This window comes from Anguilla rostrata, chromosome 3, assembly GCF_018555375.3.
Source record: "Anguilla rostrata isolate EN2019 chromosome 3, ASM1855537v3, whole genome shotgun sequence".
NCBI lineage: Eukaryota > Metazoa > Chordata > Actinopteri > Anguilliformes > Anguillidae > Anguilla > Anguilla rostrata.
In genome coordinates, this window is record NC_057935.1 from 53369700 (window position 1) to 53397589 (window position 27890).

Consider the following 27890-nt stretch of genomic DNA (forward strand, 5'->3'; position numbering starts at 1 on the left):
TCACAATTCCAATTAAGGTCATTTATGAATGCACATACATATTAAGACCCTTATGCATTTGAAACCCACAACGGCAGACAAAGCCTCACTGCTGCTCTCTTTATGAAACACTTCCGCATAAATATGCTCTCATCCCGAGCATGCAAATAAGGAGTGGGGGGGGGGCATGTGCAAACAGAAGCGCAGCTTGCAGATGGACGCAGACTCGTCATCCAGGCTGTTGTTTGTGATTAGCTGTTTGTTCTTGAGGATTTTGAATTTCAGGCCCTGGTAACCATGGCAACCGGAACACAATATGGGTTTTTGAATCAGAGCCCGGTAGCTATCTTTCCGCTCTCAAGGCTGAGTAATACAGAGCCACTGTGCCTGAGAGAGAGAGAGAGAGAGAGAGAGTGAGAAAGGGAGAGGGAGAGGGTCTTAGTACTCACCCCAGACTACTCAAACAGTAACCCCCTTGCACATTTTTTTCTACTTTATTCTATCTCGCAAAATATAAGTGCCACCTCAGGGAGGCAAGAAACCCTCTGCTCAAAAACTGAATGTTTTAGACTGACATATTCAGTTATACATCTAGGAGTTTTAGGGGAAAATAAACGTCGGTTCTGTTGCAGTACATATTTAGAAATGGCATCAGGATTATTTATTGTAATGGTGAGTTAATTTGACAACAAGCATTCAAGCTCTTATGCAGACTTTTTTTTTTTTTTTTTAGTTTTCATTTGGATAGAGACAAATTTAGCCCTAAATCCTTCAGTTTGCTGTTCTATCTGCAGAAATAGGCAAGGGACTGAAGACTGCAATTCTTCATTTTGCGAACCATCAATCAACACTTAATGAGTTTTCCCACCTTCAAAGTACATACTATTAATAAGGAAAGGAAAACAAAAGAAACTACTTTTCCCATCACTATATTGCGATGGTACAGTTTCTGGTATCTGGGCAGGCTTGCCCCCACCCCCCCTCCCCTCCCCTCTTATGTTACGCTGCATTGTGTTGAGCCACTGCCTGCTGAAATACTGCTGGTGAACGTGTCAATGGTGGCCACTCTTGCAGACATCCGAGACACCGGCGCCAAGCCCGTGATGGTCTATATCCATGGGGGGTCCTACATGGAGGGGACGGGGAACGTGATCGACGGCAGCGTGCTGGCCAGCTACGGGAACGTCATCGTCATCACCCTCAACTACAGGGTCGGCGTGCTCGGTAAGCGCAATCTCACAGGCGATCTCAAAGACGCCCAAGCATGTTGCTTTTGGAGAACTGTGGGGTGTTGTAAAAGTGAGGGGTGCATTTCTTCACGCACAGTGCTGGGATTTCCCATGGGGCATTTCTCCCTAGGCCCGTAGAGTGGTGTTGCTCCACTCATTGTGTGTGCCTCACATTTGACTGTTTTATAGCTAGATTCTGGTAGCTAAATCTGGTATTCAAATGGAAAGGACTTTTATCCTTCTGTCATGTGTGAATTTAGAACATGCGTGCATCAGTAACTTTCAGTCAACCCACCAATTAGGTTAAGCTCCATCAACAGATTGTATTGCGTGCACTCTTAGCACTTAGAGAAGGAAATACTACAGAATCATCCATTTTAAAATGAAAATACAAATAAATGAATTCCTCACTAATATTATTTACACAAATAAGAAATGGAAACTTTGGCTGTGTGTAATTATGGCCTCAATTTTTCCCTTCATGCATAAAATTGATGCCCATTTGGAGCAGAATTTTCTAATTTATTGCTAGTTTTGTTTGTCGTTCTGCTCATTGGCACAAATTGCTCTCTGATGATTGAGCATAATAGATTAATTGATTGAAAATAATTTCTGCATGCATGTGATAATTAATACATTGTGTCTTTAGGATTAACTTTAATGTCATTTAATGTCCTGTTGCACTCAATAACTTGGGACACATATGTTTTTATATCATAAAAATGTTATGAACAACGGATTAGTGTGTGTGTGTGTGTGTGTGTGAGAGAGAGAGAAGAAAACAGAAATAGAAGAAAACAGAGACAAGAGTGAAGCCAAGCTTTACTCACAGCAGAATCTTTTCACAAAATACCATGGAAACTGCTCCAGAAAATCAAAGCAGAGATGAGTGCATCTTTGCATTCACCACTGCCCCTCTACTGACTAAATGAATCAGTCATGCTTTTTACGTTCAATTATGACAATTGCTTCTCTGTATTTCCCTGAAGGCTGTAAATGTCTAAACAAGTTATATAATGGGTGAAAAATTGTTTGTGGTGTGATATGATATGATTAGAAAACAAACCAGTTTCCCAGTGGCCATAAACCAGATGCCCTAACACTTAACCCCATAGTCATTTCCCCCTAATGTCAGACTCTTTACCTTAAGTTGGACACGATCAAGTTTAATTACTGTAACAGCATCGGAGACGGCTATCTTCATTAGTCCATGATTAATGACAGGCCCTGTGTTCTTGATGGACAGAAAAAAGGAAAAAAAACAGGGTGTACCTACTTGGTTGGGTGGAATAGTTTGAATGTGTTGGGCGTAGGAGTCAAAGTAGGATACGATTGCATTGTGACTTTTACGAAGGCAAAACAACTTTAAATCAGAGCAAGTGTGGCCATGCATGTAGGCCAGAGGTATGACCAGCCATTATCATGATCCTATACCGATTTGAACTGTTCCCATTGTGCTGTTCCTGGTGTTGCTACACATTGTTATGTCAGATGAAAGCAAGAGGCTGAGAACCTTGAGCATATTGCCATCTGTATTAGTTACGTTTATAATATAACAGTATATAATGCGTTTAAATAATACATATAAAATTGTGACAATTTATGCATTTTTTCCATGCAAGCAGTGGAGCAACACCTTTTATTCTAGTTCTCTGCCTTCTGGTTTATAACTTGCAGTTGCACTGTGAATAGAGTCTATTGTACAGATATTTCACTGCCGGAGAACAGGCTTTGAGCATTGATGGACACTGTCCCTTAGAACAGGTCATTCATTTTAAAGAAAGTACTGATACACTGTGTACATGAGATGCAAAATTATACATTGAGATACCAGAATGTAGTGCTTGGAGAGCTGAGGTCATAACCGGAAGATTGCAGGCTCAAATCTGAGAGCTAAGATGGTTCAAAAAATGTTTTAAATATCTATGCAAAGTGTAGGAATAACGGTTTGCACAACTGACAGTGCTGACCAAAGGTGATGGAGAAAGCCAAAGCCAATAATAAAACAATGACCTCTGCCATATTGTGTCTCTTGCCGTGCTTGAAACTTTATTGCTTGAAATAATGACATACGTTTTGGACATCTCAACATTGTTCTGTGGGATAGAAAAACTAAAATGTCCTTCAAGAGGCAGAGACCTTGACTCACTATTAAAAAATGAGGTCTTTTGGATACTGTAGTTACAGTACAAACATTAACATCAAAAGGATTAATGATTAATTACTTGTAAATGTCATGCTTATTATTATTAAGAATTATATATATATATATATATATATATATATATATATATAATATATATATATATATATTGTGAGTTTCATAGTGTTTGGAACAAAGACATATTTTCTTGATTTGGTTCTGTGCTCCACAATTTTAGATTTCAAACAATTCACATGTGGTTAAAGTGCAGATTCTCAATTTTTTTATTTAAGGGTACTTTTACACACTTTGGTTTCCCCATGTAGAAATGACAGCAGTTTATATACATAGAGTAGCCCACCCCCCCACCCCATTTCAAGGCTCTATAATGTGTCCCAAAAAATGAATTCCAAGACTCTGATGAAGAACGAGTTGAGATGAGATGTCCTAAACAAGTCATTATTTCAAGCAAGTTGAAAGCACAGAAACAGACAGTGAGTTTAAATTAAATTAATGTATTATTGTTATTATTATTATTATTATTATTATTATCATTAATAATAATAATAATAATAATAATAATAATAATAATAATAATAATGTGTATCGGTAGTATCTTATGTATTATAAGCATTAATAATATGTTTAACTGAATAATATTACGGAAACATGCTAATGCCTTGTTTTCTAAATGTTATAAAGCTAAAAATGCAACAACAACATTGAAAGGACAGCTTTTACATTGGCCGGGAGCATTTCCATCTCTTGCCTTGCCTTGTACTTGTATTTTAATTGTACTGTGCTTTATCTTGGCTAATTATATCATGAGCATAAATACATACAGTTGTCTTCCTTACACAAGACACCCACTCTTTATGTTGGAGCTTCCTTAAAGATCCCAGAAACACACAGCAATACGCGTTGCATCTCAGTGAAAAAGCCCTTCAGTCAAGTAGCCCTGTGTGTGAAACATCTGTGAGGCTCAGAGTGCGCCACGTTCTCTCCTCGGCTCTTAGACCCGCTTCTGTTTAAGTGTCTTCTAGGCCTTAAAGAACAAACCAATTAAGCAACGGAAATCCACTCCAACCAGCCCCTACTCTCACCCGTACAGAAACAGAAACTCTGCACCCACTGACAGGCCCAGTGCTCTGTCGGACCGGTGCCTAATTGTAATTTATACAGTGTCCTTTCTCCTGAAAGAAAACATAATTAGTTAGATGCTCTATCTTCTGCTGTGTTGTCCTCGTGCACAGAAAGACAGTCTCCTTTATAGGAATGTACTCTGAGGATAACAAAATAAATTAATTAACATAATTCCATTACTGTCAAGCCGCAAAAGAAAGGAATGCATTGTTGTATAATAATGTTCCTTGCAATGGTGCAATTTTAATGCTTTCCCTTCAGGCCTGCCTGGTTTCACTTTTAAGACGGAAAATTGAGGGTACCCAAAACAGGCCAAATAAATTGCGGAGTAAAATAAATGACACATGCCAGCAGTCAAAGAAAGAACTGCTTCACGTATACAGAGATGTATGCTTAAAACCGAGCCATGATTTTGGATCAGAGCTGAACAATGGCACTGGGATGCTTCCCAGAGTGATTGCGGGCATAAAAAATTGTAATGGCATTAGACAAAAAAAATAAAATGGAGGATTACATGACAGCATAACTTCTGACTTTGTTGACAGCGCGAAGGCTGGTGAAAGTTTAGCGCTTTCGGTATGAGAAAAGCGTGTTATAAATAAAATTCATCAGGGTGCGGGTTGAAGACAAGGGAATAGCGGTTAACCATTCCAGCTACTCAGCTAAGTGCCCATGGAGAATCTCTTTGGCCAAATCATGCCCAGCAGATATATGCTGCCTCAAACATTGAATGGCACAACAAGCCAAGGGAAATAAAGTGGAATATATAAGACAGAAATGAATGCTTCTTTAAGACATGCGGTGTCATGCATGGTATCCTAGTCCAGTCTCATACCTCTGGCATCCATTATATATGTTCTGTTCTTCTGCTTAAGCCGACATTTTGCAAATAAATTTAAATCGCGTAATATTCCCTCGGTAAGGACACTGAGGTAGTGATGTCATTACAGATATATAATTATAAGTTGAAGCTCGAGGTATATTTGTTTGTTGTAGTAAACTAAGCAGGTGTGAGATATCTAGTGAAATGCTAAGGGGTGCGTCTGGAGTGGATCGAGCTTGTGTAACAACATGCGCAACTAAAAAAAAAGAAAAAAAAATGTTTTTATTGCCATTTATCAACAACCAGTTTACTGTGTACCATGTTCTTACTGCACTGTACTGCTTATAATATGAGAATATTCATGAAAGACACCTTGTTCTGTGAAAAGGCAAAACCCAAGGAAGGTACTTGACTGATTTAAGAATTCTTACACTTTGCATGACATGCATGGCTACATTAACTCTCCACAGTACAGTGGTGCTAATGCATAAGCATTGGAATCCAGTTTTGATGCTCACACATGCCACAGAATTTAAAAGTGCAAGGGCAAATGCCTCACTACGTCTAAATTCTAGACACAAACACAAATCTCAGCAGTGCACCCATGCTGACGACCAGAGGTGGCAAAACGTTATTGTATGTGACACAAAGATAGGACACTGGATATTTTTGGAAGAACAGACTACAACTCTCGGCATCCTCCTCGCCTTGATCAGATATAATTGCCATTGCTTTGCATGTACAAAACTGCTGGCGCAGAGCAGTTTGTTGATTGGGTTTTTTTCCCCCCACTGCAGACAATGAATGCTTGCTTCCTCCTTTACCCCTGTAGGATCTTGCGGGAATCTCTTAATTGGTATACAGTCAGCTGCAGGACAACTGATTTAAATTCAAAGCCAAAAGAACACTTTCCAGCAGAAAAAGGAAGGTAAATAAATAAATAAATAAATAAACAATACTAATGAAAAAACCGCAGTCTTTTAATTAGCCGGCTTAAAAGGATGAGGAGAAATAATTGAGGTTGAGCGAATTAGGCTAGCTAATTAATATACAGCAAAAACAGACAACTCTAGCCATGCTCACTAATACAGGTCCCCCTTTTCCCTGGCCAATCATAACAATGCATTAATAATAGAACCAAAACGGAGACACGCAGCCATTGTAATATTCAGGGCCTTTTTCAACTTTGTTAATGCTAATAGTGAATACTAGAGATGTTTCCTTTCTCCATAAAGAAAGGGTGTTCTGAGCAAACAAGGTTAGAGACTTTTGAAAAGAAAGGGATGCACTGCACACTGTAAATGTGAAGTTTTTTTTCTTTTTTCCCCTGAAAGTTGGAAAATGTCATTGCACTTCGCAATGATGGAACTGCGTAGAAGACGTCTTGCATCTAATCAACAGACTAAACCATCTTAACAGAACCTTGTAATGGAGAACACAATTAAACCCCAATTAAAGAAATTCCTTCAATGTCTCTGCGGAATTCTGCATGCTGGGTGTGTATTTTCATCTGACAGTTTCATTCCAACAGTAACAGTAATTATTGCTTCGAAGTGCGGGCTCCCATCCTCCCGGGGCTCCGTTTAGAAAGTTTCACAAACGAACTTGGGCAATTTCTCCGTATTCAAATGAATGAGAATTCATTACAGGTTTGATATGTAATTAGAAGTGGGGAAAGACCAGAATGTCTCAGAGAGAGAGAGAGAGCATTCTGAATGGGAAGTGATTACAGCAGTCATGTGATTTCCTGCTCCATGATGTACGACCAGTTAGGTTGGGCGACCTGAGGAGCGGGGTTTGTTTTCAAAACGCCAATCTTGTTTACCCCCAGCCCATCGATCCATATGTGCATGAAATGGGTGAGAGTGGGTCTAGGCTACTGTGTCTCTTTAATGATGTGTAATGAGTCACTGGCAGAGGGGTGTATCTTGTATCACTGCTCTTTACAAATATAATTACTCATTCACTCTCTGGAGCACGTCAATTTCCTGTTCCTATGGGGAAGACTTAATTACTGCTTCCAACTGCATTAAAAATTAACAAAGCCTGCCTCTCTCGCCAAAAACCAAGGTGAGGCTTTTCATATCAGCCAGCTGTTATCTAGTTAAACCAGCGTTGGTCCTGTGAAAGCATAAGAGAAAAAAAGCAATTAGTCTCTCCTGTCAGCCCACGATTTCAGCTCTTCTCTGAAATCATTTTACAGTTGCCTCCATAGGTTTCACTGCTTCGTATCCCATTGCAGGGGAGAAGAAGCAGAAGGAGACATCCGTGGCTCAATCCCAAACCCGTTACCTTGCATGCCCCTCTAAACCCTATTGGCTGTAATTTTCGAGACTGGCCCAGTTCTGTGCCTGTAGATCAAGTGGGGCGGGAGAGCATTGCCTGACGTCCATCGCCCCCTTGGACAGAATCTTCATGCGCGGCCACTTTACGGAACGGATATGATGCCGGTATCTACAGTCACCAGCTCTCTCCCTCATGTGCAGTGAACCAGGGAGAACAATAGGAAATATTTGCAATTGTTTGCCAGCAGAACCGAACTAGCGACAACCTTGGTCATCAGCCATGATAATTGATCATGACCCCACCCACCCCTTCGCTGTCTTGTTTCTGCTGCACAAGGCAAGACTCAGAGTGGTGGAACAGAAAAAAAGGGTTAAAGGAAAGGCAGTCAGCTGTCAGAATTATCCGCAGGCTGGGTCTAGCACCGTGTCCTGCTGCCATGTAAGACACTGAGCCAGAGATTTTCTTGGCTCCACTGGCGCTTGGATGAATTCATCCAAATTAAGCAGTGGAGAAGAAAAACATTTATTCATCCCATTAATGTCAGCGAGCAAATGATTGAAGTAATGTTTTGTTTTTGTATTTTTCTTTTATTCGGGGAGTGCTCCTCCATGCCTTGGGCATGTGTTAGCATACTGCTAAATCACATTCTGGAATTCAGGGATGCTTGTACGAGGCCTTGGACAGGTGCCGTCCTCCCTGCACTCACAGGATTTGGAAGACTTGCTGTTGCTGTATGAAAGTGAATTGCGTGTCCGAGCTATATTAACAAAGGCCCTTTCAGTGCATTTCTGAAGTCTCTATTTGACTTTGATCATAACTGCCTGAGCAGTAGCCAGTCCTTTCTCTTTTTTCCTCATGATTTTTTCTTCACAATGTTCTGTATTAATATGACCTTGAAAAAACCTTATTACTCAAATAATACTATACTAATAATACCATGTTGACTCATTGTAATTGTTGTAGGAAAAATGACTTATTTTTCATTTCCTGCGTTTCATTATGTAGGTGTGTTGGCATGTTGATCAATCAACCTATATTCTTTAACAGCCTCTTAACCTTATTTATTTGCACAAACACACATATCCAGGGGGTCTTTACACGTTTAACCTTTCTTTCGACATATACATTCTCTTGAGCCTTACATGCTAAGCAGTTTTATGAAATTTAGCTTTAGCTCACCTCAATTTTGTGTGTTATCCTTTGCTTACTTGCTTACTTGCTTAGTTTCTCATCCACCAAATTTCTGTACTGCTCATGTCTGTCTGATACTCACAGAATGCCTTAGTTTCTGTGGTCAAGCACACTAGGTATAAACCATAGACATGCATATTTAACTAGACAAGCAAGCACTCCTTCAGCTAATTTAAGCCTGTGAAGCCCTGGAAGTAAGCCTATATTGTGCATTTTGAGGGTAAAACATTGAAGCTTCCATTAAAATGAACCCTAAAGAAGCATGCTCTCCCCAAGGCACGGTTAGCCAAGTAATCCAAAAGCAACAAATAACCCATTACTAAGTGGTAGGTTTAGCATATGGTAGTCTTTAAAAAAAATAAAAAGTGCATGAGGGAAAAAAAAAAACCATTAGTGTAAACTGAAATTAACATTAAAAATGAACAAGACTAAAACTAAAACTACCAAACCTGCTCTTAAAACTAAATAGAGCTAAACTGAAATTGAAGTCAAAAGCTAGTGAATAATTACAAGTTATTCAGATAGGGTTAGGTAATGTAGTTAATATTGATACAGAAATCATATTAATATAATAATTGTATTGATAAACACTTGCCAATATGGGTTCTGTAACTACTTAAAATGACTCTGCACGAATAATAAAGCATTCTAAATAGAAACAACTTCGGCATATGCCTTTATGCATGTTTCCAAACACACATATTTTTATCTTACCAAAGAACAAATGCACATAAAGAAATAATCATAAATGCCGAAAAGTTTGTGGAAATGCTCGTAAGCACAGTTAACCACGATTGATCTAATACATGTTTTTGTGAATGAGGCCCAATAAAGACACGTGTGTGGCGGCCACTTACTCAGAGTACTTGTTAAGTTACTGTAGGTATTCACAGAGATCTTGTCCATTTTATATTACAGTAGTATATGTTAGTGTTATCTTTCTCCCTACTGTTGGCAGTAATTCTTAAACCTACATTTCCCTCGTGGGGGGATTACGTGTAAAACTGTGTTTTCATTCAGGTTTTTCTTGTGAAATAAACGGAGAGCCATTGTCTCTCTTTAATGCCAAAAATGTGTGGTCTCGCTGCTACTACACATGCACGTTTTTGGCAACAAAACAAACTTGGAAAACAGGCAACGCAAATAATCATGAGATGCAACTGAACTTCCAAGATTGGGCAAGTTATCTAGTGAACTTGCCTCACCAAGCGAAAAAAATCATATCCCTACGATATAACCAAGATATCACGAAGTGGGTTAGTGGCCAGTTATGCGCTTGTATTCAATTAATAAACCTAGCATATACACGTATACAGCAATAAATACAAAAGACTGACATTTTCTGTATTTAAGATGTCGGATGGACAAACTCTTCCTGTCGGACCAGTCTCTGAAATATCAAAGCATATACATCTGTTGTCAAAATGCACATGCATGTTTTTTGTGACTAGTCCGCAAAGGCGTTTATTGGTCTCTCTGAGCTTGTTCCAATTGCTTATTTTATCCGTCCTCGTCCCCATCTCCTGACCTGGAATTTTTTTGTAGCCGTACTTGCAGAGCCTGTTAGAGAAGAGCTCATTTGTATTCCCAGAGCTCATTCCAATCACTTATTTTGAATTCTTGCATACCTTCCCCGTGTCCTTTCCTGGCTCCTTACAGTACTTCCACCCAGTGGAGGACACAAGTAAAGGATGCGAGAAAAAGATGCAAGGACAAAGGAATCAAGGAAACATGCATTAGACAAATGGAATGTCCTTGCTCGGTCAAGCATCGGTTTGAAGTCTTGTCGATTACAGATGTGGAGAGGTGGATCCACAGTTCGATCATTTATACATGTTCCAAGTACGTCCATTCATGCTCAAGCATACGCAAATGTTATCCCTAATGCTCAAACAGCAGCAAATGCTATTTGTGAAACACTTTACAAAAAACTCACAATTACGTGGTATATTGAATTTATGTGTAAATTCTGCTTCAAACCCTTAAAGACCAATGGCCATGTTTTAAGAATGGGAACCTCTATGGAAAAAAATCCCTGTCACCGTCTTTGGTAGTGCCTGAGGCTCTGCCTCATTTCATATAGCTACTGTGTGCATACGTAAATTACAGGGCTACTTACAGCTGGTTCCCCCTCTCTCCCCTTCCCCTGACAGTTGAGCACAAGTAGGTCAGAGAGCACAGCAAGGAAACCAGGTGGTTTGTGTGTGTGATACGCAACCATTATGAATGGGTTTGGGTACAGCAGCTCTCCAAAAGGACACCTTTTGGCTGAAATACAGGCTTAGCCAAATAGAAGAAATGTGGTTTGTGTAGTTCCAGAGGGTACTACCCATGACAGTATTACCTACTGGAAGTGGAAGTGCATCGTCTGTCTGACCAGGGCATCATCCGTCTGCTTTATGTATATCTCCCACACTCCAGTGCTGCTAAGTAAACACTAACAGAATGGCAAATCCATTGTTTCTTCTTCTTCACAAAACAACACCTAAAATAACAGGTGTCAGCCACACATATGTGACTCTGACTATGACATGATTGGCTCAGGCATATAAATTAAACGGGTTCCTTCCAAAGTGTAGTTTTATGTCCTCTTGGGGTGGAAAATGACCCATGTAATATCATAAGAATCTATGGGGAAAAGGAGAGGGAGGTTCTATGTCATCCCTCATGCCAACCAGTGAACACTAGCCTTGCCTAATCTCATGATACAGTACACAATTCTCAACATACACACATATGCACACCTTCACATCCAGCCATTCCACTACATTTTCTTATTGTATTCTTCATCATACTATTCATTTTAATTAACACACCAGCTTTTAGTCATGCATTTGGCCGAGCTAGGTCAATAATTGAGCAAACCTTTCGAATGTTAAAAATGTATTTCAGATGTTTGAATGTGTTGGGTGGTACATTAAAATGCAGACATCAGAAAGTCAGTGCATTCTTTATGGCGTGTGTTCTGCACTACATAGCCATACACCTCGGATGTGACAAAGACCTAACAGCGAACACATTACATGATTATCATACGGAGAGAGGCAGAGTTGCATTGTGCCCATTGCAATGGAGATTTCAGAAGCACAGAGTGCACGAGAGCCTGGACTTATTGGCAGTGCTAGGTTTGTGGCATGTGTTCCCAAGTGGTGTCTGTTTCCTTAGTGTGTGTACATCCATCTTAGAAAGTGCATGTCTGAAATTAATTCAACTTAGTTTAAATGGTGATTATTTTATATATGGTATAAAACAAAAAATCAACAGCAAAGACAAAAAAAAAAGATAATTAAATCAAACTATTGTCTTATTTTCCGTCCTCTGGCTCGCAACCGTGGTGCCAGCCACCATTTTGAAACAGTAGCGGCAGCAGCAGAATGGAGTGGCTGACTGGAGGGTGTCTCTGCCAGCTCCCTCTTGCTCCTGGCCAGTCTGGGAATATTCACCCTGCGGAATTGTTCACGGGAGCCATTTATTATCATATTTTTAGCGCATGTAAATGGAAAACGCAGGCCTACATAATGTTTGAAGGGGAAAATACATATTGAAATTAAAACTGTTCAGTTCCATGTTTCTTTTGATATCACTAGTAATGGCCATGACGAAATTAGCTGTTGGCCGTGTGGCCACTGCATTGCTTTTCAAGGAAAATAAATGGGGTAAGCTGATTGGAGATAATGATAACAAACCCCCCACCACATCCCCGGTTTAGTTATTCTTATCGAACCAGCCTCTTTTACAACTGCAGCACAGAGCCTGGAGTCACAAAATTACAGAAATTTACACTGCATGAAAAACAGTTTCGGGAAGATATCTGACCTGTTAAATTTCAGTGAAATTTGGGTGTGTCAGTTGTGAGTGGCAGTTTCCCCGTGAAACATGTATTTCCAGAAACTACTGCACACTCACAGGCCATGTCTGTGATTGGGGACTTCTGGACTTGGATATTCCTGATTAATTCATGGACTCTGCCCTCACTGGTATTTCATGGTGTGTCTTGAGATGTGGACAGCCATGTCCAGGAAATTTATGTTCAGTGTCTGGACAAGAACACCTCAGTGCACAAAATTATGTCCATTTCTGACACAGAACATTGACACATGCGGCACACTGCAGGAAATATGTCCGTTTTAGGATTTGTGTCCGCCTCGTAAATGCACCTTTTCACGCAGTGTTAGTTAGTCGCATATGACCTAATTTGCCAGTGCATTGAGTTACCGCTAGCATTTGACAATTCTGCCTTAATTGTGAAAATAGGGCCCTTAGATAGCATATGTGAATATAGTTTCCTCATGTGGTGGTAAAGGAGGCATATTTATACTCAGTGACCACTTTATTAGATACATCTGCTGTTTAACATAAATAGACTGCTCCTCAAATTATTTAAATCAGGTGGCTGAATTTCAATATATTAAGCGTGAAGACGTTTAGTTTTTGTTCAAACAAAAATTAGAATGGGCAAGATGCGTTAACTAAAGGACTTTGACCGTAGTATGATTGTTGGGGCCAGATGTGGCGGTTCCAGTATCTCAGTTCCACAAACATGACAGTAACTTCAGTTTACTCCAATGGCCTGCACTGTCCCCAGACCTGAATCCAATAGAGCACCTTTGGGATGAGGTGGACTGGGAGGTTTGCAGCATGAATGTGTGGCCGAAAAATCTGCCAGAACTGCCTGATGCTATTGAGTCAGCATAGACAAAAATCCCAGGATTCAGGCTGTTTTGGAAGCAAAAGAGGGTCCTACCCTGTTGGTGGCCACTGAGTATATATCACAGGGAGTAAAAAAACAAACCTGGACTACAAATTAAACCTGGTTAGTATACCTGGCTTTTGTCTCAGTTCATGAAAAAATTAATAATTATCAGTATGGAGGTTTAATTTTTAAATGTGCACAGAGCCATACCACAGCTTCTGAGACATCAAAAGGCCCAGATGGAGGCCAATCAGTCCCCAAGGGCTTTAAGTGCAATGCATACATAACGCGAAATGCTTCATTGAGAGTGGCTATCGGGTGAGCCGGAAACTGGTTCAACTGAATCAGTGTCTCTATTTCTGCATTTATTTTGAAATGTAAGGTAAAATTCCCCACCCTCTCCCCATTATTTATAGTTTTAGATTTTCCAGAAAAAAATTATAAACGCTTCAAAATGAGTGGTATTTTCTTGATCCATTGTTGTTGCTGCTGCTTTGTCATATTCCGTTTAATCTTTATTTATCACCAGTTAGCCTTCTCAGGCACTTTGCAGTTACCTGACAGTGAGGCCACTGAAAATGAATTTTCCCAGTGCTTGGCATTTGTCAGTTGTGACAAGTTTTAAGAGACATATACCACATCATTTTTAAAGTGTAGCATACATCTACAGACTATTGTGAAATCTTTGTGCCTCATCTGATTTTGTGGACATGTGTTACTTGCATATACTTCTTATACATACAAGCTGCTCTCAGTTGAGAATGAGAGTAGGCTGAAAATGGACACTGTAATAGACTGCCCTGAGTCCTGGTCATATCTTTTTCTGTCACGATACATCATGAATTATTTCACAGGATTCTGAGAAATCCATTTTCACTTCACCGCACAAAAAATTGCTACATCTGATTACAGAGGCAGGATTCCACAGTTATCAGTTGTGCCTTCAGAGAGAGTGATCACTGTATGTGATGTGATGTGGCATCGCCAACTAATAATCCCAGCATCCCTGAGAGAAGATTTGATGGCGCCAAGAAAAAGGGTTATTCTTGAATGCACCTTCAAAGTATCATTGTTCTGACATTTTTGTCTTCACATTTGCCAGTGAATGGATCAACTACCATACTGGTAATGGCATTGCACTGTAGCATTGGTGACAATGAACATGTCGTTATTTTCTAGTATTTCATTTGACAAAAAAGTGGTATTGTCAGGAATTCATGTAAATGGGCCAGGATAAAATATGGTTTAACCAGGGCAAAATGTTAATAATGTGCCCCCATATGCCATAAACAAGGCTGTGTAATGATATTGTAGATGTTAATCTAGCAGGATTTAGTTTCTAATAAGGTGGTGATATATTTAACCTTATTAAATGTTTGTATGAGACACATACTATAGATAATATTAGAGTTAGACCATAACTTGTTCAGAAATTAGTTTCTATGGCATCCCCAGTGCAATATATGGTATATAAAAAAAGTAGTGGATATCTGAGCCTTGTTCAAGCAAGAGTGAAACTGGATACATCCAATGAGCTATTTAAAACATAGTTCATAGGTGGTTGAAGAATTTGAAGAAATTACCTTTGAAAACAGAGAATATGGGTAGTGCCTACTTTAATGCATTGTCCAAGCAGTCAAAGTGGTCTGAATGCAAAGTCATAATTTCATCCTCAGGAGCTATTTCAGATTTTTGTTCAATCTTCCTCAGCCATTACTCTAAAGGTTTGGATCAGAATGATCCATATGATGGCATTGCCAACTTGTGTATTTCTTTTTTACAAAACTGTGATCTTTGGTTGTTTCATAATGTGTAAGGTTGTTTTCTATCGCAAACTATATTTAGTGGGCAGCTGTTTTGACCTGAGCTCTCAATATTTTCAAATTATAGCTCTTTTCTTGGCAAATACTATGGCCAATGATTTACTCTATTCATCACCATGCTGTAATAGCAACAGGGTGATGAGAACAACTTAATACAGCACAGACTTCAGGTCGAAGTGTTTGTGCTTTAAATGCATTTTGTGTGTAACTGTATTGATGATTTGTTTGTCCCATAAAATGAATGCTGGATGTGGCAGTGTGTGTGTTTGTGTGAGTGTATGTGTGTGGGTGAGAGCGAGAGCGAGAGCGAGAGAGAGAGAGAGAGAGAGAGGTGGGAGAACGGCAGCGGCACATTTGTTGATGCTGATGACTTGAGAATTCATCATCGAGGTGAATATTCCCCACCTCTGCGGCGCAAGATTCAGAGCGCCGATGACACCTGTGAGGGGTGCCTCATTACGCTGTGGAGATTTAGGAACAGCATGTCTCTTTCCTGAAGACTGGTCCCCGGAGCACCACAACCCAGTTCTAAATCCTTCATCCAACCTCGACATTGCACCCCCCCCATGCCCCAAACCCCCCACCACCACCCCCCCACCAAAAAGAAACTGAGCAGGCCTTGGCTCCCTCCAGCGGACACCTGCCCTATCCAATTTCTTCCATCTCATTAAAACCTGAGGTCCTTTTTGGAAGGAGCTAAAACCATTAAAAAGAGAAAAGGTCAGGATATCCAAGCTAGTGGGGTGCATTAAACAAGATATATGTATGTTTCTGCATGCTTTTGTAGATGTCTTTTTTATTTTCATTTTTTGACTTCACTCCGCTACAGTTTGTTTTTGGAGTTTTATGGTGAATCACAGCAAGGTTATCTTGGTTTGAGTTTTTGTTCTTAAAGGCACCGTGGCGAGCAGAGACCGAGTCATAGGAAATTTATACCCGCATGTGCCCATTTACAGTAATGCATCTCTGCTGTTAAATCCATATTAATTCTGCAAGGCTATTTGCAGGCACTGGATTTCATTTCTGCTAATGGCCAATAATGCATAATGACATAATACTATGTCCATTTGTTTATATCTGTGTTTATGTACTGTGCTGTTTGCCCTAATACAACTGAGGTCAGGAGAGTCTGCTACAGAGGGGGATATCAACCCCATTGGGTCATGTCAAGTATATGATTTGTTCCCTTAGTTATGGACCTTGTTCTTTAGGTTGATACGCTTTATCTGTGGATTATCTTGATGTGGAGTGTGGACACCAAGGCCAGACATTCAAAGTAGCATCAGAAAATCACAAGGACTCATAGCAGATGGTTTGCAAATTTAAGATTTGCAGACCAAAAAATTGAGAATCGCACATGACTATTTACAACAACAACTTTTTTACAATAACAACATTTTTAACACACATTCACTAAATATAAATTGCTATTATTAAGAGGCACTTACCCAAAGTTTGCAAAAGAAAAAGCAAGCTCTGGTTTTCAAGGCCAACACCATAACCACTACACAACTACTTTGCCACTTACAATGTAATACACTGACAGTAAATGCATTGTATATATGCAAGTGTGTTTTTTTTTTTTTAGAGAGGCTGAGTAGCTTTTTGCTTTTCCTGTGAAAAAAATAAATAAATTAGAATTTATTTGTGAATTGCTTGTATAATGACCCCGCCTGCAAGCTTCTCTACCCTGAGGAAAGCATTTGAATTTTTAAAAGTGTTTTAAACTTTGATTTCAGCCCCCCTTACGTTTTCAGCTTTTTGTTTAACGTTGCTTGAAATATTAATCTGATGACTTATTTTTTTGTTTTGGCTCAAAAACTTTCCACAAAGAATGATTTAAAAAATAAATAAATAACTAAACAAAACACTGTAGATTGTTTTTCCCCACAGCTTAAATGCTCAGTAGTTTAGTCCTTGAGGACCTTTTAACTTCAGAATAGAACTGCACAGTAGTGTTCATGCATTCCTTGGAGCAAATGTACAAACAGGTGGAGCAGCCTTATTGTACAGGAAACATAATAGCGCACTGCAAAAAAGAAGCAAAGAGCACAATGCAAAATGTACAGATATTCTGAAGGGAAAAGGGGACTCACGTTGCAGACGAGTGCGAATTTCTCTCTGCGTTGTTCATTTCTCTTTGAAGGGGAGACAGAAGGAGGTGGAGGGTATGTCAATCATCAGATGTGGGTGTTTATTTATTTATTTATTTTTGGTCAAAGAGGTAATTTTTTTTTTCTCTTCCTGACTGAGGAGATTTATATTGGCCTGGCAACCCAGTCCTGTTGCTTGTCTTGCTGAGAGATTAATAATGGTTGAGCCGTACAGAGGGGCCAAGGTCAGCGAACCGCGTGTGTGTGGGAGTCCGCGGCCGCCACAATCCACTGCTTCAAATGAGGAGGGTGGGAGGGGGGTGGAGATGGGTGTAAATAGGGGGAGGGGGGGGGTGGGCGTAAGGTTGGAGGTGGGAGTGAGATTCACTTGCGCTCTCTCATCATCTCTGCACAAGGCTAGAGAGAAAATGGTGAAATAAATATAAAATGTGGTTGAGTAGGTGTTTTAATCATGAAGATAACAGGATGCTGAAAATTCAGTCCAGGCAGGCTGGAACACTTACGAGATTCACAGGGAAAAATTAGACAAAAGATTTTTTTTTCCTTTCAGATAAACTGAGAGTGGTCAATCCTGTTGCTATATTATTATTATTATTATTATTATTATTATTATTATTATTATTATATCATAGTTGTTGTTTTTTTTTTGTTGATGCTGTTGTAAGAGAGCTATTATCCACCGCAACACAATAAGTATATGTTAATATGTACTGCAGTGCAAAAAAAAAAAAAAGAAGCTAACTCCAAAGTGCAATTTCAGAGAGGAGTATTATCCAGAATTACCAAAACAATCTCATTAATACCAGTAATACCCTACAGCTAATAATGCAATTCAAGCCAGTCACATGTGAGTGCACAGGAAAGTGCTGATTCCATAGTGCAGTTTCAGAATCTCAGCCTGAGCACACCGGTTCAGTACAGCTCCAGGTTAGGTGAGCTTGGATACAGCCAGTAAAGGTGAATTCTCAGCAGGTGATGGATTACTGTGTGTGACTGCTGTTCTGGGGGCAATGACCAGCTCATTCCAGCACTAAGCTTCCAGAGAGATGAGAATGAGCGGGCCCTTCCGAAAAAGGCACAGGAAGCACTGCGGCCTTTTTTGACCTCATCGGACTTATACAGCATTCTAGCCAAGTTTACTCACAGAAATGGATGATCTTTGTTAATCCAAGTGTAAAATATGATGGATTCATTTCTGTTCATCATTACAGAAGTCCCTCCTCCCCTCCTCCCCTCCCATCCCCACGCATACACACACATACAACAGTTTAGACTTGGAGGACTACAGTGTGAGGAAAAAAAGATTTTGGTTGAGGACAGCTTGCGTAAATATATAGAGTATGCAGTGGGTGGAGTGTCTGAGAACAGGGAAACGCAGTGTCACAGTTTTTGAAACAGATCCTTCTTTTACATTCTACTGTGCTATTTCAAGAGCAAAAGGCAGGCTAATATTGGAGAATGATTTGAAAGCAGTGAAGTGGTGGAAAAAAATAATAAATAGTGTCTGCATCCCTATATATCATAGGCCAACCCAAAGATTTCAGCAACAACGGTGACGACGGCAAAAGCTATGAAATGTACGATTTGCTGCCTGTGCTTTGTTTAATCTGAATAAGGAAAGAGAATCATGGCAGGGCAAGTCAAGATTAATACTTATCCCAGAAAAGTCCTTCTGGCAAGATGGATTGATCATTAATCTTCTCTTTTCCCTTTCCTTATCTGTTTATTGAACACGTACCTGCCTGAGCTGTATATTGCTGTCTTGGAAGAAATGCTATCTGTTGGCTGTAACACAATGTTACTGGGGATAGGAGCTGCTTAGCTATATATGAGATTCAAAAAAAAAAAAAAAAATTCAACTCACATTTTCAATTCTTTGTACTCTCTGGTGACCTCAGCTGTGCTGCTGGCATATTGCGGTTCTGAGCAGTTTTACAGGTACATGATTGCTGGTAAACTCTGCCCCTGGTTTCATTTGTTCCCTGTTGTTATTAGGGTTCGGACCATGTTGAACATGATGTAAATGTCCTAAAGAGTGCCTCAGACTTTCTTGCAAATCAGCAAAAACACACGGAACCTGTTTGTTGAATGTGCCAAGCATTTATTAGTCAGAGTTGCAGGACCCATTTTTCTGTGTCGTTGGGATTCTCAACTGAAACTTGGGATCTGTTTTTTAAAAATGTATTCCGAAAGCTTAACGTTGATATACAAGCTTAATGATTCATAGCAATATTGCACTATGCCTAAGATTCAATCAAATTCACTTATCTAGTTTAAGGGAATATTAAATTCAGCCAAACCAGACTTTTTTTTTTTTTGATTAAATCAAGCACACCTTAAAGACAGACTATGCAGTATTTTTTTCGTGAAAATATTGCAAAATAACTATGCTAAGGTATATCTGTGATGCACTGGCAATCTATATCTCAACTTAGTTTCGCCAAATTCGTGCACCTTTTCCCTGCATTTGTTATTCTCTTTTTTGTGTGGGGAGGAGTGGGTGTGGCTACAGAGTCTGTGCTTTGGGATCAGATTCCAGAAGTGTTTGTTGCTTGTGAGCTGCGACAATGACGGATGCCTAGATACAACTCAGCAAAAAGACAAGGTGACAGGGCTCATTCAATAACTAGAGTCAACCATGGACTAGCTTTTCTTCAGTGGTGTCAGTTGAAGTTTGCCAAGGGGATGAAAAGTGATGCAGCTAGCTAGCTAGCTAGTTATGTTAGGCAGCTATATGTCCGAGGATGTTGGAACAACTACAGAACACATGCCAGATAAGGTAGCTACAATTTACCTAATGTACAATTACCCATAGCCATAAACATATACAGTACATATTTGAGAAAATAAATAGGCTAATATTTGAATAGGATATGGATAACTGAAAAAGTCGTTCACTTACCACGTGTATTAGTTATCTATAATGTACCAATGGACTCTAATGTTACTTCTTCCACACACAATTCCATGTTTACATCCCAATTCTAACTAAATGTCCAGAACAGCTAAATACCAAACAAGGAAAAACACAAAATAGCTGGACTACGGAGCATGTTCTCACATGCTAAGGGGTGCACTCAGTGTAAAGATTGTTACAACATTTCTGTATTTCTGACCACCTCACAACCTCACCTATGTGCTTGACATTTTGCTAGTAGGTTGCTCAAGGGTGTGTCCAAAATGTATGTGGTGTTTGGTGGGTGTTTGGAGGTTTTTATTCATTATGGTGAAAACTCTTTGGTCATCAACTGTAGAGGTCTTCCTTAGTCTACCAGACCCTTTGCGATTACGGCATTCACCAGTGTTTTCTTCTTAATGATGTTCCAAACAGTTGATTTTGGTAATTTAAAAAATATATTTTGTGTTTACTCAGGTTCCATTCAGACTTGAACCTGATTAAAATGGTTAGCATTACAGTCAACCATACAGAAATGTTTCTGTATAGGCCACTCTACTTCACTGTACGTTGCTTTTGCGATCAGTTGTTTGTGAACAATGATCTGTGGTGCCACATAATGATAATCCTTTTTCACAAAATATAGGGTGTTCGCTTCATTTTTATATAGCACTAAAGCAGGGCAGACCATAAAATTCAATGACCTTGGACCAGCAATTACTAGATTGTTGAAATATAATTTAATATCAGTTTCCAGATAGCACTGCAAGGAAAGGGCTCCCTCAAGACACAGTTTTTCCTGCTAAGTTAATTTTGTAGGAACAAAACAGAAATCTCTATATGCAGTTTCATCTAGTGTACATAGAGATTAAAAACGGTTGTAAAAACAATGCCAGCTACTGCTATAGGAATACCATATGTAACTACGTTATCTAAATTTGTGTCTGTTGATACTCTTTTAATATTGTGCACCTCCAAGTAAGCCTTGCTTGTATGGGTCCATGTACAGGCCAGTCATTAAAAAAGTGGCAACTAAAACCATTTAAATAAAGAGGTATAGTCATTAAATACCAATACAAATATTTGTTGATATAGGATCATAACAGAAGAGTGTCAGAACATTTATAGTGAGCACAAACAGAATGGACCTTTGTCCTGTTGATGTTTTATGAAATAAAATGAAACCAAATGGTTTCACTAGCATTAATTCATTTTTATCTGCTTTCATTTTTTGATACTGCCTCCACAACTGTACTTTTTCATTACCACAGGACAAACGGATTCACAAACTGTAAATCTATTCCTTAATTCATTAAGATTAAGTTTGTATTTTCATTATCAGGACAGCAAAAATCTTTTTCAAGAAGTGACAGTATATTGTCACATGGTTTAATTTCATTCTTATGCTACCTTACACAGATATAAAGCAGTGAGCATGCTAGAAGTGACACGTGAAGCATGACAGACGCCCTAAGCAGGAATAAGCAGATCTCTTTACTGGTGTATGACCAATCAGTCACAAGCCTAGGTGTCAATCACTCAAAAAACTCATTTTCATTGGAAAGAACCTCTCACTTCCACCACTCTATCACAATATGACAAGTCAAGCAAACTTTTTTTTTTTTTTGCCTTGAGGAATCTGCATTTTTCCTTAATGTCACTTTCTGTATTTTTTATTTTTATTATTTTATTTATATTATTCATTCATTGGAGTATACTTCATTAATTGGATCAGTCAATTTGTGGGTGTCATGGACATTATGTTAGATACATACAAATGTCTGTAGTTTCAAGCAAGAAAAAAAAGTAACTGAAAAGCGGAGTGTATGGTGATGATACAGTGAGCTCCATGGTGTTTGTTTCCAGAGGCTGTACATATGAACACATTAATTTTATTGCATTTATTCACAATTATAAACATACATATTCATTTTAATATTGTGTCAGAACTTATTTCCTTGAGCACAACAGTCTCACGTTGGATATGCCATAGGAAACATATAAAGCAAGATTAAATGTCATAAGAAAAATAATAAGGTTATGTGTGAATGTACAACCTCTGGAAGCATAACTTCATAATATAAGCTTCTTTTCAGTTTTCTTAAGTTGATTTCTTTAAACCACAAATTCACAAATGCCCCTTATGCCAGCCATATAACACCTGCAGGTCCTCAGAAATATCTGTATCTAAAGTATCCTTCATTGCACATTCAAACATACACAAAAAATGAAATTATATGCATGAACTCCAGAAAGTGACATATCCCTTTAAACAGACTGTTATCAGTTATACTGTTTTAAAGGCAATCCAACCAAGCCCTCCCAAATTAATGCACTGCCATCTCATAAGGTCTGTTTTGTTCACTGTATGATGATAAAACAGCAAAATGTAGAGGTATGTGGCAATTAAAATGAGTTTTCATCAACTAATTGACAGTGTAGATTCTCATTGGTCAGTTAACAGATGTCAGTACTGCATTTTTATTCTTTAGCATGTTGTTTGGGTTGCAAATTTCCAGCATGCTAAATTCAGCTCAATATTCTCTGTGGAATAAAGGAATTTTTTTTTCTGATTGGTTTTATTTTCTTACATAAAACATGGCCAGGGCATGGTGACAAAATAGCCTAATGTTTAAATCTACCATGGCTGATAGGAAGATTTATAGCCTATCTGGATTTAATTGCTACAACTTGTGCAGTTGTAAAAAGTGGGAAATGTCTACATTAGTTAATTGCTTGATTCCTAAAATGTTACATGCTGTGAATCAAGTATGATGATATTGCCCTGTTCACTAAATAGTGTTTTACACTTCCTTGCTTGATTATACTTTATGAAATGTATTAAAACAGTGGGGATTATAAAGGTTGGAAGTGAAAACTCACTTGATCTTTAAAAAATGCTGCTGCCTCCAGCGCAGGCCCCCCTGATTTCAGGCCACAACTTTTCTCTTTCTAGATTTTTCTAGATTTCTTTATAGTCTGTTTGATTGGACCCAAAATTAAGCAAAGTGCACTTGACCGGATACAACTGTATGACCTTTTAGAAAAAACCTTTCAATACAGATGTACTACAAATATAAGCCAGTTTACTTTGTTTTCAGCCGTTCGTGAGTCCTTGGCCTAGAGTGTAGTACACAGTAGTATCTGTGTACAAAACAAATGAAACCCCAAAGCGTAATCATAGACAAAGCAGGAAGGTTCAGAGAAGAGATAGATCAAAACAGGAAATACAGAAGATTAACTGTTTTCAACTGACCCCCCCCTAGCTGATAACTGACCTGCAATCATAAATGAAAAATGCATTTAAGTGGAAAGCAGGAAGTCTACAATATTTACATTGGTTATTATTTAGACAGAAATTGAGATTTCACAGTCCTCTTTCTAAGAACACAAAAATGTTGTACATACAAACATTTAAGGCACTTGTGTTTATTATATATATATATATATTTATTTATTTATTTTTTTAATGAAATGAGATGAATGCTTATTTCACAACAATCTCCTGAGAAAATACCTCTGTAAAAAAACTTTGGTCATTTTCTTTAAAGATGGAAAAGCATTTCAATAAAATATGATGGCTTTAATGGACATTCAATTATAAATGACATCTTCTATTAGGGTGATAGTTGCTCTGCTGATATCCATGTCAGGTCAGAGCATATAGTTTATTTATGCAGTGGTGTGTACTGCTGTGAACGCCGATGTGATGGGATATTTTGGACTTGGCTGCATTTCCTGCCTTAAAGCAGAAATCATTGGTCACCTCAAACCCTCAACCGCAGTCGTAGAGACAGCAGAGCCCCCAGCCCATCAGTAGTGAGGAACCCTCAGTGAGGTTACATCACTTTGCCCACATGGTGTATTTTCAGAGACAGATGTGGGCTTGGTTGAGATTCAGGACTGATGCATCCTGGGACTTGAATCTGTGATTAGACAGCAGGATGTTGAGCTGCAGGGGAGTGGTGGTGGTGGGTGGGGGGGAGTGTGGGGGGGGGGGTGCTTGGAGATCTCCGTGGCAACCATGGGAGTCCCAGCTGTGAGTGTTGCGGGATGTGGCCAAAGCAGAAGGAGGGAATGGAGCAGTGATGTGTAATGTCATGTGAGTAATACGAGAGGCACCATCGAGGGAGGACCATGGGCAGCCTTCTCCCAAAGTAGAGGACAGAACTGGGATCAGAACAGCAGCCCAGGGGACCACCAGTGGAGACAGTGGGGCTGCAGAAGGATTATGGCAGGCCCCAGATCTCGAGAGCAACAGGAGATGAGTGGGGTTTTTTTCCTCATGAATTTATTTGCATATGATTAATAGCATAAAAACATTTCTTCTTATTTATTTATTAAAATATGATAAATAAGAAGTAATACATGAATCTATTTATTTACCAGTTGCTTTTGTTCAAAGTGACTTACAAGGTCATTATGGCAAACAACACCAAGGGCTCTATTTTGAGGATGTAAAAAGCACCTTGCTAACCTAAATGTAGCTGTCACAAAGGAAGACTGATATTTTTGGGGGCGGAACAAAGAAATGCAAGAACAACGGTATATAGGTTTGCATTGCTCAGTGGAATGTTAGCGGGTTTGGGGGGTCTATTTCTAGCAATACAAATTTAGAATTAGAACAGGCTACCATGCACTGACAATACCACAATCCCTGGGAGGGGGCTATTATGAAAATTTGCAGAATCTGTTGTGGGGAGGATCAATACATCAAGGCTACAAGAGCAATAATATCATATCAAAATAATGAAAAACCCCTCTTTCTTTCAAAGGATTAGTATTGACCCTTAATAAACCAAAGGTATCACAGTTAACCTTTGAAGGCCAGTGTATGCATCTGTGATCCATGTATAGGCACATTTCAATATAATGTGCCTATATTCAATAAACTCCCTAAAAACGCAAATTCTGACATATGTACCTAGTATTGTATTGTTGAATTCTCTTACCTGTTAGCACATGGGTGACAGAAATGGCATAAAAATGGCTGCATGTGCAAATGACAAAAAAGCATATTTTGGAACTTGAAAGGAGTGTCTTTAATTGAAAATCGAGAGTTGGGGTCAAGACCAGATCTAGACCAAGAGCACACACCTCAAGACCAGACCCAGACCAAGAACAGACCTATAAAGACTAAGACTAAGACTAATGTCATTTTAAACCAGGGCTTTCCTAAATTTTAACAATGTTTACATTGAAACCAGACTAATTAAATAAATCTGGCGACACCAAACAGTATTTTATTTATGTTAGCTAGCTAATTCTCGTAATCTAAAACATCATTTAGAAGCTCTTTAGAGGTTGAATGTATGTATAGGAAAAAAAACACACAGGCTGGTTATGCCTTATTACATTGTCCAACTAAAAGTCCCAAGTGAGCTATCGTGAAAGCTGAACGAATGAAGCGGGGTGATTTCATGCAGACCGGGCGATGAAACTGACACTTTTGAGAACAGTGACAAGAACAGTCAAGTTGAATGTTGGCCAGCAATGACTAATCACATTGTGGGTTTAATTAGACCACCCAACTGCTTAACATAGCTTGTTAACAAGCCCAATAGCTAGGAAATATCCTGTTCAAGTAACTTTAAAGTTTGTAAACTTACCTTGTGAAAGTGGATGTTATACCTTGCAATTCACTGAATCTCTTAACAATTTAGCAAGTTGTTCCCCATATCTTGTTTGCACAATCCTCTTCTAAGTTTTTGATGGTGAATTTCACAATGACCAACTCCATTATTTCAACAGCAAACTAAAACAAAATCCAATCTATCGTAAATGGCATGTTTGTAGCAGACAGCTAAACGAGATACAAGCAATTTGACTTGCAATTTTCCAGTTCAAGAGAAATCAAAGAACTAGAATATGAGTCAATCAAGCAGGCTAGTTTAAAGACTTTGCAAAGAATATCATATTTAGAAATATAACTTACACCAACAGTAAGAAAGCTACAGTAAGAACAGAAAGAGCTATTGATATATTGAAGACATTTGGAATATTGCTTGCCGCTTTAGCTTGCATCAATGTTAGCTTTGGTGACATGTATTTCACCTGCAATTCATGATTGTATTTAGCTAAATTTATGGTTAGCAGACAGGTATTAATTGAATTTACTTGAGTTACTTGTGTTTCGTTATTGTACAATCAAGCCTTTTGTCACTATGTAACAAACAGCCTGATACTCAGGCCTAGTCACTAATACATCCAGAGAGCCACTGTATAAAACCATGGGGTGTGAGGACACTGCTTAACAAATCACCAACACAGTATATAGATACCCATGAAAATAATGTATTTTTGAAAATGTGCACCCACTATATACAACCAAACACTATACAGTACCATATAATGCATATGCATATACTTATACACAATTGAAACATGAAAAGTCCTTTAGAAAGTTGTACATGCACAAAAGGGTTTCCACTGGGTGGCAAGGTAAGTCTCAAGGAAAAAACAATCCAACAAAAAAAAAGGAAAAAACAATGAGGAGAGAAATAAAATGGAAGGAAAGATTTTACCTGGCTTGGAGATTTCCCTGGTACTTTCCCGGCCAATAGCTTTGTATTAATATGTGCATGGGGTCTTTTCCTTCCAACAGAAGTAACTTGACATATCACCCCACTTTTAGTCCCAGACAGGCCTTGAGGATGCATGTAGAACCCCCCAGTTTGTTCACAAACTTTACACCATGCCAAACACATTCAAAATGTCATAGGCCCCTCCCCCTCCTTCTTCCCTACCTTTATTACTTTACTTCCTGCACATCACTTCCTCTCAGGGAGCCATTTTGGAGAGTAACCGCTACTTAAAGGACCAACGCTTATTTAAAAGTTTGCCTGGTGCAGCAGTAAAATGTATCCTGTCTACATCCCAGTATTGGATTCAGACATATCTTTCTGTGGTTCACAATGACTCATTTACCCGTACAAAGATTATTTGTTCTAAGGGAAAATCCACTATAATAAAACAAAATAAAATATTTAGACTGTAACTGTGGCAGTGTCACAACTACTCAAAAATAGTTTATTATTTTGCAAAAATATGCATTAAAATGTTTGAGATCACATATTATTTGATATCAAAACTCTTTGCTTTGCAAACAAAATATATATATTGAGAACAAAAAAAAATTGCACAGCAATAATTTGAGTGTGGGTGCCAGACTGTGTAAAGTTGTTGACGCATGCACAGTAAGTGTACTCTCACTGCAGGGACACTGCTCAACTGCTGGGTGTTTTCCTCAAACTGAATGTCTCTCCTAAACGGAGTGGCAACCTTATGGCTCAGACTAGTGGTTGAGTGTAGTGACTATTATCTTGAGCATGCTGAAGAGAAAGACCTTGGCTGAGACCACAGGCTTTCCCAAAGACCATATGCCCAACACCCAGACCAACACTTTGAGGGTCGAGACCAAGATCCAGACCAAGATCTCTTGATACCAAAATCAAGACTCCATCTCTGCAATATACATAATAAAAATAATTAGAAGTATTATGATGATGATAGTGATTATTATTACTATTAGCAGTAGTATTATGTATTGGCTGATTAGAATATCTCAGTG

The 27890-nt window shown here is 38.9% G+C and overlaps 1 protein-coding gene and 1 long non-coding RNA gene across 4 annotated transcripts in view; one reads left to right on the top strand and one right to left on the bottom strand.

Moving 5' to 3' along the window:
• Positions 1 to 27046, bottom strand: LOC135251116 (uncharacterized). The gene is made up of 3 exons (XR_010329085.1): positions 26845 to 27046; positions 25930 to 26075; positions 1 to 366 (listed from the first exon to the last, which is right to left on the bottom strand). It is a non-coding gene; the product is annotated as an uncharacterized LOC135251116 (long non-coding RNA).
• Positions 1 to 27890, top strand: part of nlgn3a (neuroligin 3a) — a 206793-nt gene that overhangs the window by 99791 nt on the left and 79112 nt on the right. For all 3 annotated transcript variants that reach the window (XM_064328187.1, XM_064328188.1, XM_064328189.1), the window contains one exon: positions 1054 to 1203. In XM_064328187.1, the coding sequence (XP_064184257.1) occupies positions 1054 to 1203 (150 nt within the window). The remainder of the gene's footprint in view (positions 1 to 1053; positions 1204 to 27890) is intronic.